The sequence below is a fragment of the Mauremys mutica genome, chromosome 21 (genome assembly GCF_020497125.1).
Source record: "Mauremys mutica isolate MM-2020 ecotype Southern chromosome 21, ASM2049712v1, whole genome shotgun sequence".
Classification (NCBI taxonomy): Eukaryota; Metazoa; Chordata; order Testudines; family Geoemydidae; genus Mauremys; species Mauremys mutica.
Window position 1 is genome coordinate 2,985,571 of NC_059092.1, and position 12,124 is coordinate 2,997,694.

Consider the following 12,124-nt stretch of genomic DNA (forward strand, 5'->3'; position numbering starts at 1 on the left):
CCCCACAGAGCCCAGTGGCGGCACACATGGGGCAGGGTCTCTAGCCTACATGTTGTGTGGCATTAAATCGTCACGACGCTATTGAAATGTTTTTAAAAAAAAAAGACAGAGTCCAGAACTGTAGACTCTTGCTATCCCCACTGAATTTGGAGGGTTGGATAAAAAGGGACATGGAACTAAACCATCCTTGCTTTGAGTATTAAACACAGCAAAATTGACCTAGAGGTCAAACCCATCCTGGTTAATCCATTTGCAGTCCCCAGTGCTCTCTGTGCACCTCCAGGAAATATTCTGCAGCATGAGCTAACATCTGCTTTAGAAAATAAGGTGCTTGGGGCATCGATGCATCCTGGGATTTGGAGCTTTATAATTCAACTCACATCCCCCTCATTAATGAAGCAGGGACGTGGCCTGTTGACATTTACCTCCTACACTTCCTGGAAAGGAATTTCTGTACATGTGGGGAAAGAACTTTTCTCCATTACTGACCTGAGCCCCAGCCATGTCAGGGTGTGTGTGATAGCTTACAAGGTGTAGTGTGTTTATCATATTATCTTTCTAATGTAATGGAAAAGCCCTGCATCTGTCTGGCTCTGATTGGTACAGAGATTTTACCACAACAAAAATGAAACTCCTCAAGCCATAAACCAGGTTCTTGGTTGCCATGTTCATTTTCAATTACAAAAGGAGTGTCATTTGCAGCTTTAATCAGCGTGATAATTATAGCATTGCAGACAAAGAAGAAAGACTCCGATGCGAATCTTGATAAAATATTTGCCATCTGGTATATCCCGTCCTAATCAGTGCACTTAGTTAGGTGCACATTTCACCTTGCCTGCCCAGACAAAACCATACCAAGCCACAGCAGAGACTATTAACTTTTTATTCTCTTTCCATGCTAATCTAATTATATTTCTGTGTTCAAAAACTGAGCATCATGTTAAAAAGGTTATTTCAAGTAAGTCACAGTTAGGGAAGGTTGGAAATTTCATTTAGAGTGAATATGTGATTCATTACAGCAGGGATTTGGAACTGACCAATTAATTTGCCTGAGCGCATGGCTCAAACGGGCGGTGCTGCCCTACAGTAAAATGCCACATCGTTAATCCTAATTGCTTTTCCTCCCACTGCTATCTGCAATGCCACCTTCCAAAGAAAGAAAAGGAGGAGGAAATGGCACAAGCTAAAAAAAACAACAACAACAAAAAAGAGAGAGGGAGAGATCTGCAAAACAATGTTTTTTATACTAGTTTGGGAGTATCAGCCCCCAAGCTCTGAAGACTCCCCAGACAGACTAAGTGATGGCGGATATGGTTTCCTGCAAGGTAAAGAAGGGGTTTGTTGCTACTGTTGCAGTGGAAGCACGAAAAGGTCGCTTATTCCAGAATCCCAGCCATTTCAGCTCTAGATTATCGACGGACTATGCATAGAACATGTGCAGTCTCTGGAATTCCATCATGCAACAAAACGGTTAATTACAAAAGGAGGCCATTTAACAGCACTAATGTTCACAACATTTGCTGAAAGCAAACCAGTTCTAGAGATGTTCCCGCCTGGGACTCAAAGTCTGGATCCAGAGGTGAACTTCTAAAAGGTTCAGTGTGTTCTGATCTGGGTGAGCTAGCTTGGCCCTCTAAGAGAGGCCATCACTCCAGGAAATCCAGGGGTGAATGGGTCTTGAGTTCCAGTTCACGCCCACCTCTAATTCACCAAATGGAAAAGCCATTTTGGTACCAAGTCCCCCTTTTATCTTAGAAGACATTTACCATCCCCTGCAGGGGACACCTAGGTCAAGTCAAATGTTTAAAAAAAGAATCAGCTAGCTGGTAAGCGTCACACAGGGAATACAATGGTGAAAGAGACCTCGCTATGCACAGAAATGTTCATAGTTATGTGAGGTGGAGTGGTTGGAAAAAAAATGTGTAAGAGTGGTACGTACCAGGAAATAGACACATGGCGTCTGCCCTGCCCCCAGGAAGTAAAACAGACTTCGGCCAGTCAGCAGGAGATTTCAAACCATTTCTCAGACACAAAGGCCACAGGAATTAGATGCCGATCAGAAGAAGAGGGTCTGCAGCGAGCAGAAAAATGGGCTTGCGCGTGCTGGTACGTAACACACAACAAGCAAGCCTCGTCAGGCCTGCTGCCAAAATTAGCGTTTCTTTTTTTTTTTAAGAAGAAAAAAATTCTCTAAAATAATGCTTTGAATGGGCTTATTGACCTTTGCCATTGAGGGTTGTACAAAGAAGATGAAATTTAATGCCATGTGTTTTCAGTGGAAATGGAAAATATTGAAATAAAGTAACTCTGAAGCCAATTAAGGATGCAAATCTGGGGGGGTTTTAGACAGTCCAAAGATGAGTCACTATCTCCGTGGTTTTTAAGTATTTTTTTCTCTCTCCTTTTCTCCTGAACTACTTTCCTGTTTTTCCCAGCTGCAGTGCATGATTGTCGTCCCGATACTGCAATGACAAATTGAGATTGGTCACCTGGAAAAATGCAGTACATAAGGGGGACAGCTGGTTTATTGCTGGGAGAACATATGACTTTGCCATCATTAGTGACTTATAATGTGACTGCTCAGACTGAACCAGGCTTCAGAGAAAAGTGTGGAGGCCAATATATTCCAACAAAGCATTACCTTAAGACAAAAAAGCAATGAACCCTTTCCAACCAATGCTCATATACCAATGGACGGCATTAATAGCAGCGCAAACAATAGACACTGACAGTGATCAGCACCATGCAGAGACAGGACAGGAAAACAGAACAAAAATCTCCCCCTTTTGTGCCCCAGCATTGGTGGCTGGGGTTCATGTGAGAATTAACATATACATACACTCAATGAAATGGTTTGAAAATCCTTGCCAATTCTCTGCCTCCCAAGATCGGAGGAAATCCCAGAATATGACAGCTAGCAAAATTCCACGCACACACACACAAAGATATTTAAAAATATGTTTATTATAATTGTTTGCTTTTAGATTTCTGCTCTTCATGCACTTAGGATAAAGGACTTTATAATAAATATCCCTTAGAGTTCAACATGGTTATACATTTGAAGAAGGTTTTTTTGGGGGGGTGGGATTATTATTTTTTCACTTCCAATAAATCGTTTTCTAGCTTTGACAGCAAACATACATTTACTGTGCGGGGCAATTCTGGAAAATCTCTGCACCAATCAATAGTGAAAATCTGCCTCCTAAAAAACATAAACAAAACTAACAACATACCCAGCACCCCATGCAATTAACCCTTTACTAGAAGGCTAACATTTTTAGTGTTTCTTTGTGGGTAAAGGTAACTTACCAAGTTCTCCAATCAGCCTCACTTTCCACACAGACAATAGACATATAGAAGGATGGTTCAAATCTTTAATTCCATATTCTGTCAACTCCCCCTTATTAATGTATTATTATTTCACACCAGACTAAATGGATTCATGCAGCCTATTCTTGTGTTAATCACATTGTCACTTAAATCTGAATAGTTTGCCAGATGCCACTTAAAAAAGCAGCATAGAAATTCTGGAAGATAGATTTGAGGTAAATTTCCTTGCTGGAAGTGGCAGAGGGGAGTTGAAAAATGTGTGGTACTACACAACAGCACAGCTTAACAAGATGTGTTCCAGGTGAGCCTAGCTGGCATTGCAAGGACAAAAGCAGTACTTAAAATTGCCATTTTACAGGCATTAAAAATAATCAATGGCCTATGGCTATGGGTCACATAGGCCATGAGTAATCATTTGTCCTCATTTTGAAGACGGAGAAATTTGGAATTCCCGGTTCTACATAGTAGATGGTGCTAACCAAACCCGACTCAGCGCTGGCAAATGTTTCTAACTGACTTGTTAAATCTGGGAAGGAAAATGCACATCATGGCTTAAAGAACCATTGGAATCCACTGGTGTCAATTTCCTTCACTACCTGGATTTTGTTGATATTGATTATTAATTGGAATTTCTGTTACATATCAAAATAATAACTCGAGTGTAATAGCTTAAGGAGATTTTTTTAACCCCAAATAAATTTAAATCCTCTAAATGTAAATGTGAATGAGAGATTGTAGAGTAAGAGACTGCTCAATGCCTGTCTTACCTATTTCCATTGAACGTTGTTTTATAATCACCGGGCGAGTGTAACATCTCTTCTGTATACACAGGCATTGGTGTCCTGACGCACTCATGGGAGCACTGTAGTGTTTCATTGTAGGCTGTGAATATGTCCAGGTTACTGGGCACACGGGCCGGAGTGAAGTCCGTCAAGTTCTGGCAACTCTCCTCCTGCTGATTGATTTTGCGTTGGTGGCTGTTCCGCCGTGTATTTCCACTTTGCACACAACTGGGTGTTACATTTTTTTAAAGAAAGAAAGAAAGAAAAGAAAAAAAACACAACCCAAAATGCAACTGTGACCCTTGAGAGGAACTTACATTACCTGCCATTAATTATACATTATTTAATATTAGATTATAATTCATAAGCACTTTGGAAAGATCAGCCATAATCAAGCAATCAATTCCCTTTATTTATTTTATTTTTTATGTTTAAATTTAAATTTTAAATGTGAGCCTTTTATGCTCAGAAGAATTACTGAGATAAGTGGTGCAGCCATATTTGCAGGAAGTTAGAGCTTTCTTTGCACAAAGATTTTAAACAAGAACAATCAACTTAACCCTTTTGTGTCCTTGAAGCTGTTGTGGCAAATAATGGCAGGAACTTGGTCGGTGAGAGAAGCACTGGGACTCAGAGAACATGTACAGATACATTGGATATCACATACATTGGTTCAGTCATTGATTCTGAAGCCTCATGTAATCACACCTGACAACTCATTGGTGTGTTAGTCTACAGGGAAGATTCTATACTTCAGCCCCTTCCACCTACTGCAGCTCATGAGTTTGACATGGGATGTTATTCTGGCTTCTAGAAACAGACTGTATTTCAAGATCTATATAGGCACAAAATAGGGCACCTGCTACACAGACATTACATATCCTGGACAATTTGGAGAACCATATGTACAGTCATACAATTCAAAGATGGCGACCTAGAGAAACTTTACGCAGAACAATAGTGAAAGAAGCCAAATCCATCAGCACAATACTCAGAAGCCTAAACAGACCAGCGCAAGATCAAAATAAATGGTGGAAACTGGTGGACACCCCAGGCACCCGAAGGTGCATGAGGATAAAGAAAAGAAAGATGTACAGCCATTTGTTATTACAAATAACAATAATGGGAGGAAGGGCTAGAGAGAAAAAAGGGAGGGGGATCCTTAAGACCGATCAGGAATATTTACATCTAGACGTAGGCTAACCTCTAAAGTCAACGTTTCAGGATAAGCATTGGAGTGCTTTGCTCAACTCCTTTGTTTTCCCTATCCCCTAAGAAAAAGCTTCTTGTGAGACTTACAGCCTCTTTGGTTTTGGCTGAGTTAGAAATACTGAAAAATTAGCCTCCCACATGCTAGTGTCAGTATTTTTCATTGGCACAATCATTGGAGGGACTTTATCTCACCACCAGCCTTTTAACTATCCTGCCTGATGTGGTTGAAACACTCATGTATTTTTCACTCCTGGAGTGAAATCCTGACCCCACTGAAGGTAAAGCTCAGATTGACTTGACTGAGATCAGGATTTCATCCCTGATCTCTCCCACACCCTAGTCCAGCCAAGAATAGTTGCAAGTATTTCCAGTTCCAAAAGAGCCCAGGATTGTTAGAAATAGTTCTGAAGTTTAAAAAGGACATGGGGTCATTTTCAGACTTGTGATGCCATACCTGTGATAGCAACCACCGTGGCTTTCCAAGGTTTAAATATCATCATTGCAAAAGATATAATTGAGGCAAAGAACTTAGTAGAATTCAGAAAAAGATTAGGGGCTAAATTCTTTGCTGGCATAATTCCATTCCAATGGATTTACACTAACAGAGAATTTGAGTGTAGGCATTTGTATGGATAATGGGAATATTATGCTTGATATAATATTGTTTTTCTTTCAGACCATAAGAAAACAAGCTAGCTGATGCAGGTGAATAAGAAACTTTCCCTCGAGAGCACATTATTCCATAATTGTCCATTATGGGCATTCATCCAAACCATCTGCTACTGGCCACTGTTGGAGCCAAAATCCTGGACTACATGGACCCCTGGTCTGATGCTGTCTGGCTGTTCTTATGTTGTTCTAAATAAGCCTAAAGTTTCAAACTTAGGTGCTAAAGCTAGTTGCCTCAATCCTGAACAGAAATGACTTAATGTGCAAAACTACTGAGCATTGACTTCAACAGCACATCAGATGGCTCAGCACTGCGGTAAATCAGGCCACTTTATTTAGTAAAATAAGGATTTATTAAGATCCTGACTTTTTTCATGTAGGCTCGAAAATGCTAGCTATAAGTATCAAGTGGGAATTTCAAAAGTGCCTGAGGAAATTAGGCAATCAAGCCCCACTGAAAGTCAAGGGGAATTAGACACCTGTGTATGTTAGAGGCTTTTGAAAATCCCATCCACTAACTCTATAACCTAGATTCACAGCTTGCATAAGCAGGAGCAATTCCACTGATGTTAATAAAGTTATGACCACTTACACCAGTGATTGATTTGGCCCCTTGTGTACATCCAGACGTCCATCCATAATGCCCATAATGGTGATCTGTACAGTTTCCATTGATTTCTCAAACTGAAATAGACACCTGCTAAAGATAAGCAGTTCCCCAAACTGCGAATTTACACAGATAATATAAACTTTGCACTGCATAGCGCAATCATTCATCTCGACGTGTTTATAAAGTGGGTAAACTACTAACCCCATTTCATACAACTGACAACTGAGTCACAGCCCGGTTACATGACTTGCCAATGGTCACATAGTCAGTCTCTGGCGCGAAGGGGTTCACAATGTACACATCTTATCTCCCTGTCTACCACTCTTGTTACTGCACCCCATTGCCTCTCTTGGTTCCTTGGTATATACAAGGACTCAAAATACAATTTGACAAAGATTAGAGCTCATTAATAGATCACAATGCCACAAGGATTTGGGCTCTGTTTTGCTCTTGCGTAATATCTCTGAGTGAGATTTCCTGATATTTTATCTGTTATTTGAAATTATCCAAAAATGTTTTGTTTTGGCAGATTTTTTCCCCACATGGGACTGATCCCAAGCAGTTCTCTCCAAGTCTTGCTATTTGACCTGTGCTGATTAGTTGAGATTGATCACAGAAATCATGTAGGATTGTTTCAGTTTTCTGGTTTGAGGAGTGTAGAACACTTTAGTTTGTCAGGAAAGAGAGGGGGGAAATGGCAAAAATGGTTGTTGAATGTTTTCCAGGTTTTTTTCATTGTAATATTGATGAGTTTTTGAATAATAGTTTAAAAATTAAACTGATGCTAAATTGGTTAAAAAGGGGGAGGAGGGCAAAAATCTCATGTATTCTCCTCCTTTTTCCCAGTTTTGTCATCAAAATGTGAAATTTTGATTATTTTTTCATCTATATTTTGACATCCAAAAAAGTTGGCCAGGTCTAATATGCACTTCTGTTGTGAATTTAAAATTAGCTTTCTGCAAATGCTGGCACATGAAACTCTGACATCCTCTTTCTACGAGCATCCATGCCATGAAAACTGAATTGCAGAAAGTGGGCAGACGAGAGCCACCCGCATGTCCAAAGCAAACTCATTTATGAATTTGAGTAAATATTCTCCCAGAATGTTTTGCAGTATTTGTCCAGCTCTAAGAAATACCAGTCCCCTTCAAGAAGTCGTTGGGCACCTAGAAACAGAGGCATCCAAAATCACTAGTGATTTGAGAAATTCTTGCCTTGTAATACATATTTTAATGGCATGTGGAAGTATATATCTCTGCTACAGGGCTGACAAAAACACTTCCTCTAAGAACGTTACAAACATTTTCAACCGTTTCATTTTTGAAAGACTCTAACAATACCCAATTGTGATTTGTGTTCAAAAACATCTCAGTGGAGAAGGGGTGTATATTCTAACTACACAGGACATAAGATGAGCCTTCTCAATCCTGTTTAATAAGGGGATTCCTGATTATCAGACTTTTCAATATATTTCTAGTGTCAATATCTTATTTTATCCAATCACGTGAGGAGAATACTGGGATCACCTGCAGGAAATTACACTATATGACAGATAAGCTTTGAAGCTATTAGAGAATATAGTTGCTGGGGGGAAAAAGACTACAGTAAACGAGAACTGTGTAGGAGAGAAGCAGAGTTACGCTGCATTTTTTCAGATTACCCACGGGTGCAATAGCATTATTACATCCAGAAAAACTGACCTCAAAGTAGGACAATTTCTCTTGGAAAATAGGTAAAGGCAGGAATGCCTGAAGCTAAGAACTAACCTATTTTACTATATGCATAGCTGATGTTGAGGAATAAATGAGAGCAAATTAGGCTAGAGGAGCGTATGGGCACTCTAGGGGATATGGTGAATGTAAAACTGGATGCATTCAAGAGGCTCAGAAGATGCATTCAGTCCCTAGAGCTGTAGAAAAGGTCAGAAAATATAATTATTATATGCTGAGCCAGTCTTGTGTTTAAAGGAATAGCTTAGGTTCAGACAGTAACTCAGCAATAAAGCCATTCTATCCAGGGCAGGGTGCATTACCCTTGTGGGGAAACCCAGAGCAGTAGAATAAATTACTCTGACCTCACTAGAAGATGCCACTGTTGAGCACCTGAACTAAGAGTGTGCAATACCATACTTTGCCAGTGTGAAGTCCAAGGGGTATTATGAAGTGAAGCTGAATCACTTAGCTCTGGCAATATGCAAACTTCCCGGATTTAGGGGCCTTAAAATGAGCTACAGTTGTGTAGCCTGCATTTTGATATAAGACTCTGGGGGTGTGAGTGCATTGACTAGCAGTAGTCATAGAGTGCCACCTCTCTTTCTCTCACCACAGTGCTTAGCTGACACATTAGTGGTGGGGGTGTTTTTTCAGGTGCCCATGCGGTGGGCACCAGCTGGTTTGTTTTCCATTCTTGCAAACACGGCTTGATAGTGCAAGGTTGGGCATAATACCAAATTCTAAGTTCTAAATAAAAAGACAGACTTCAAAGAGAGTTGAGGGCCCTTCTTTGAAAATCTCATCCTAAACAAAATATTTTTAATTTCTCTGCAACTCTCTGGGGCTCATTCCCATGACATCTGAGCATTTATTGATTTTTTTTAATTCTTTGCAATTCAAAGGAATCCCTCCCTCCCTCCTCATCCCCAGTCTACCCCTTCGCACACTCCAGCACCAGCACCAACACTCAGGCCAAGCAGATTTACAATGGTCCTTACCAATTTTTTAAGACAAGAGTTGTTATCAGAGCAGCTATGACCATGATGAGGGACACTGTGATTGTGATGATCTGATGGACTGCCAGACCTGCGAAGAAAAATCAACAGAGAGTGGAGATAGGAAACAAAAGGAATCCAGGATAATAACGAGCAAAAACCCAGACTGCAGTTGAATTACTTGGTAAAACTTCAAGCTCTGCTCAAGTCAAGACTTCCAAGCTCGGTGAAGCAGATGCAGAGCCAGCAACAAGGCTACAATTCCACCCAGGTTCTGTGGGGATGACACAAGAGTGCGAAGCCTGAGAAGGGTGTACAGGCTGGGGACCCCAAAATGGTGGCTCTGTAACTCACGGTGTCCCTGTGTGCTTGGACCTGAGTCTGCACTGGCCACCTCTCCCTTAGCAAGCACAGCAGCTTCCCATTGCTCCTTCCACCAGTCACCTTGCTAGGGAAGGTCCCTGCAACCCTCCAGATGCTGCCCTATCTGCCGTTTAGACTCCAGGGTCTCCTGGCACTGCCACCTCCCCGTCTTTCCTACCAGGCTCCTAGGGCTACAAGGCTCCCACGACCTCGGCTTCCCTTTCCTCCAATCACCCTCTCAGGATTTTTACTGTTGCTTCTCCAGGACCCTGCTGCTCTCGCTCTGCTCCCAGCAGCTCAAGAGATTGTGACTCACTCTGTGGTGTCCCGAGCAGCTCGGAGCCCCCGCACGGCTGTCCCCCTCGTCCCTAACTGAGTGCCACTGCCTGCTCCCTGCTCCAGCACGACGGAGTGGCCTAAGCCCTGGGCTTGGCACCGCATTCATAAACGCGCAGGGCGGGGTTCTGTAATTCATGGGGAATGAAAGAGTTTATTTGATTGAAACTGACTGGCTGGGATTCAAACCCTCTAGAGATCCTGAGTCCGGCTCTGGTATGAACTACATCACAGGGGGGCTGTAGGGGTGCTTCCTGACACCAGCATGGGAGTATGACAGTATGTAATTCAGTTAGACGGGGAATATGAATGAAATTTACACGCACCACCAATCGCTGCTGCCTTCCCCAAAAAAACCCCTAATAACCGTTGGGTGGCACTGAGAAATAACCCTGTCCCTGTAAATCCTGCTTCGTCCACTGAGGTCACCCTGAGGTCTCAGAATTTGCTGCGTGTATCAACCCTTGGGGGATAACATGAGATATTAATTCTCTCCCTGCTCCTGCCAGCTCCTCTTCCCATTCCTCACAGTCCTTTAGGGCCAGATGGGGATACCTTTATTGCTGTGGAATGGGAAACAGCCCTACTGAAGTCACAGCATGAGCTGCTACTCCACAGCAGAGGATCACAGTCTGGCCCAAGTATTTTGCATAAATAATTATTTTTAATAACCTTTTTTTGATGAGGTTGGTTTAGCTGAAAAGTGCTGGACTGACCCCTTGGGCATCAAAGCCCTCCCAAAAGACTGCTAGTGCAAGGACAGTGGCCACACAATATACCTCAGCCTTGCCATGCCAGACCAAGCGAAAACGCAGCCCCATTCTATCTCCTGAGTGCCCACTGCAGCGTTAGCTCCTGACACCTATCCCCGAAAAACGAGAGCAAGACTCAGTCACTCTCCCAAATCATTTCACTCGGGGCCAGCAAGCCGCCATCAGACAGCAGCAACTTAATTTTCTGTCTTGCATTATATAAAATAATCTTTAAACCAGGCTTATTTTCTATCCCCTCAACTATGTTCCTTGTCAGCCTGAATTAGGCATGAAGAACTGAAGAAACATAAAGACATATACCCTCTGGAGGAAAGAAGGAAACTTTGGTACAGCTTTGTAGTGAGAATGGGATTAAGCATAGATAGTAATTACAGTACTAAGTGTTATCACTTAGAAGGTCAGATGAGCTCATTTTCTCCTAATTCACCTTACATGGGGTATAATTTTGGCTTGTGCATCATTCCTAATGAGTAGTTTGAAAACAAAAGCATCTCAGTGTACAGTAGGTTTGTGGCTTTGTGCATGTGTTACAGTTGCAATTTTGCAATGAAATGATTTTGCTGGCTGCCGCCCAAGGACGCTGTCTTTCGCAAACAGATGTTAGGACTCCAGTGAATATTATCCTGGTGTAAGAGACTTGTAATAAATAAATAAATGCAAGCGTGGCACTGAAAGCAGCAAATGTATGTATGTGTATAATCCACTGGTTTGATTGTTTCCATGTCTTGAAGCTCCGTGTCAAGGGATTCCCAACCTGCTCCCTGGGGGGTACATCCCACATTCAGAAAGAAGATCTAGTACAATGGGCACATCTCATTGTCACCACTTCAGCTGAAGTCACCGTACTACTACGACAATTTACCCCAGCTTCAGATCTAGCCCAAAGCATCCTCTGTTGGATTAATGAAATACTCCGAAGCAAAATTTCCCGTAGTCTGAGTTTCACGGTCTGTAGGGAAAGAGGCAGGGGGGCTGACTAGTTAGGAAGGGCTTGTCTACATGTGGGAATTGATCGGCATGGTTATTGCGGAATAGGCGTGCCGGACTAGCCCCTTGTGTGAAGTGCACTAATTATTCCAGAACAGACTGTCCATAAGAGGACCTTTACCTTCTCCCCCATGCTGGCCATGTGTCAGATGCAGCCAAGGTTCTGCCTGTTCCTTGCCCCTCTCCAACCATTCTCTACTCCCCTGCTCTAGGAAGGGAATATACAGGGGCTCTCATTCCCTTCTGTTCTGTATAGTCCGCGTCACAATCTAGCCCTGTATTTATTGCTTTACCCTTTAATCAAATACAAAGCCTTCAGTTCCCCTTTAAATTCACCCCCCCTTCCCTGTTTATC

At 42.1% G+C, this 12,124-nt stretch overlaps 1 protein-coding gene across 2 annotated transcripts in view; it reads right to left on the bottom strand.

The window, feature by feature from the left end:
- AJAP1 (adherens junctions associated protein 1) overlaps positions 1-12,124 on the bottom strand; it is a 102,857-nt gene that overhangs the window by 7,477 nt on the left and 83,256 nt on the right. Inside the window, exons 3-5 of one of the 2 annotated variants that reach the window (XM_044996486.1) lie at positions 9,314-9,401; positions 4,098-4,340; positions 1,940-2,071 (exon numbers count right to left, since the gene is read on the bottom strand). In XM_044996486.1, the coding sequence (XP_044852421.1) occupies positions 1,999-2,071; positions 4,098-4,340; positions 9,314-9,401 (404 nt within the window). In that variant the 3' untranslated portion in view covers positions 1,940-1,998. The remainder of the gene's footprint in view (positions 1-1,939; positions 2,072-4,097; positions 4,341-9,313; positions 9,402-12,124) is intronic. The other variant, XM_044996487.1, reaches the window with a different exon arrangement.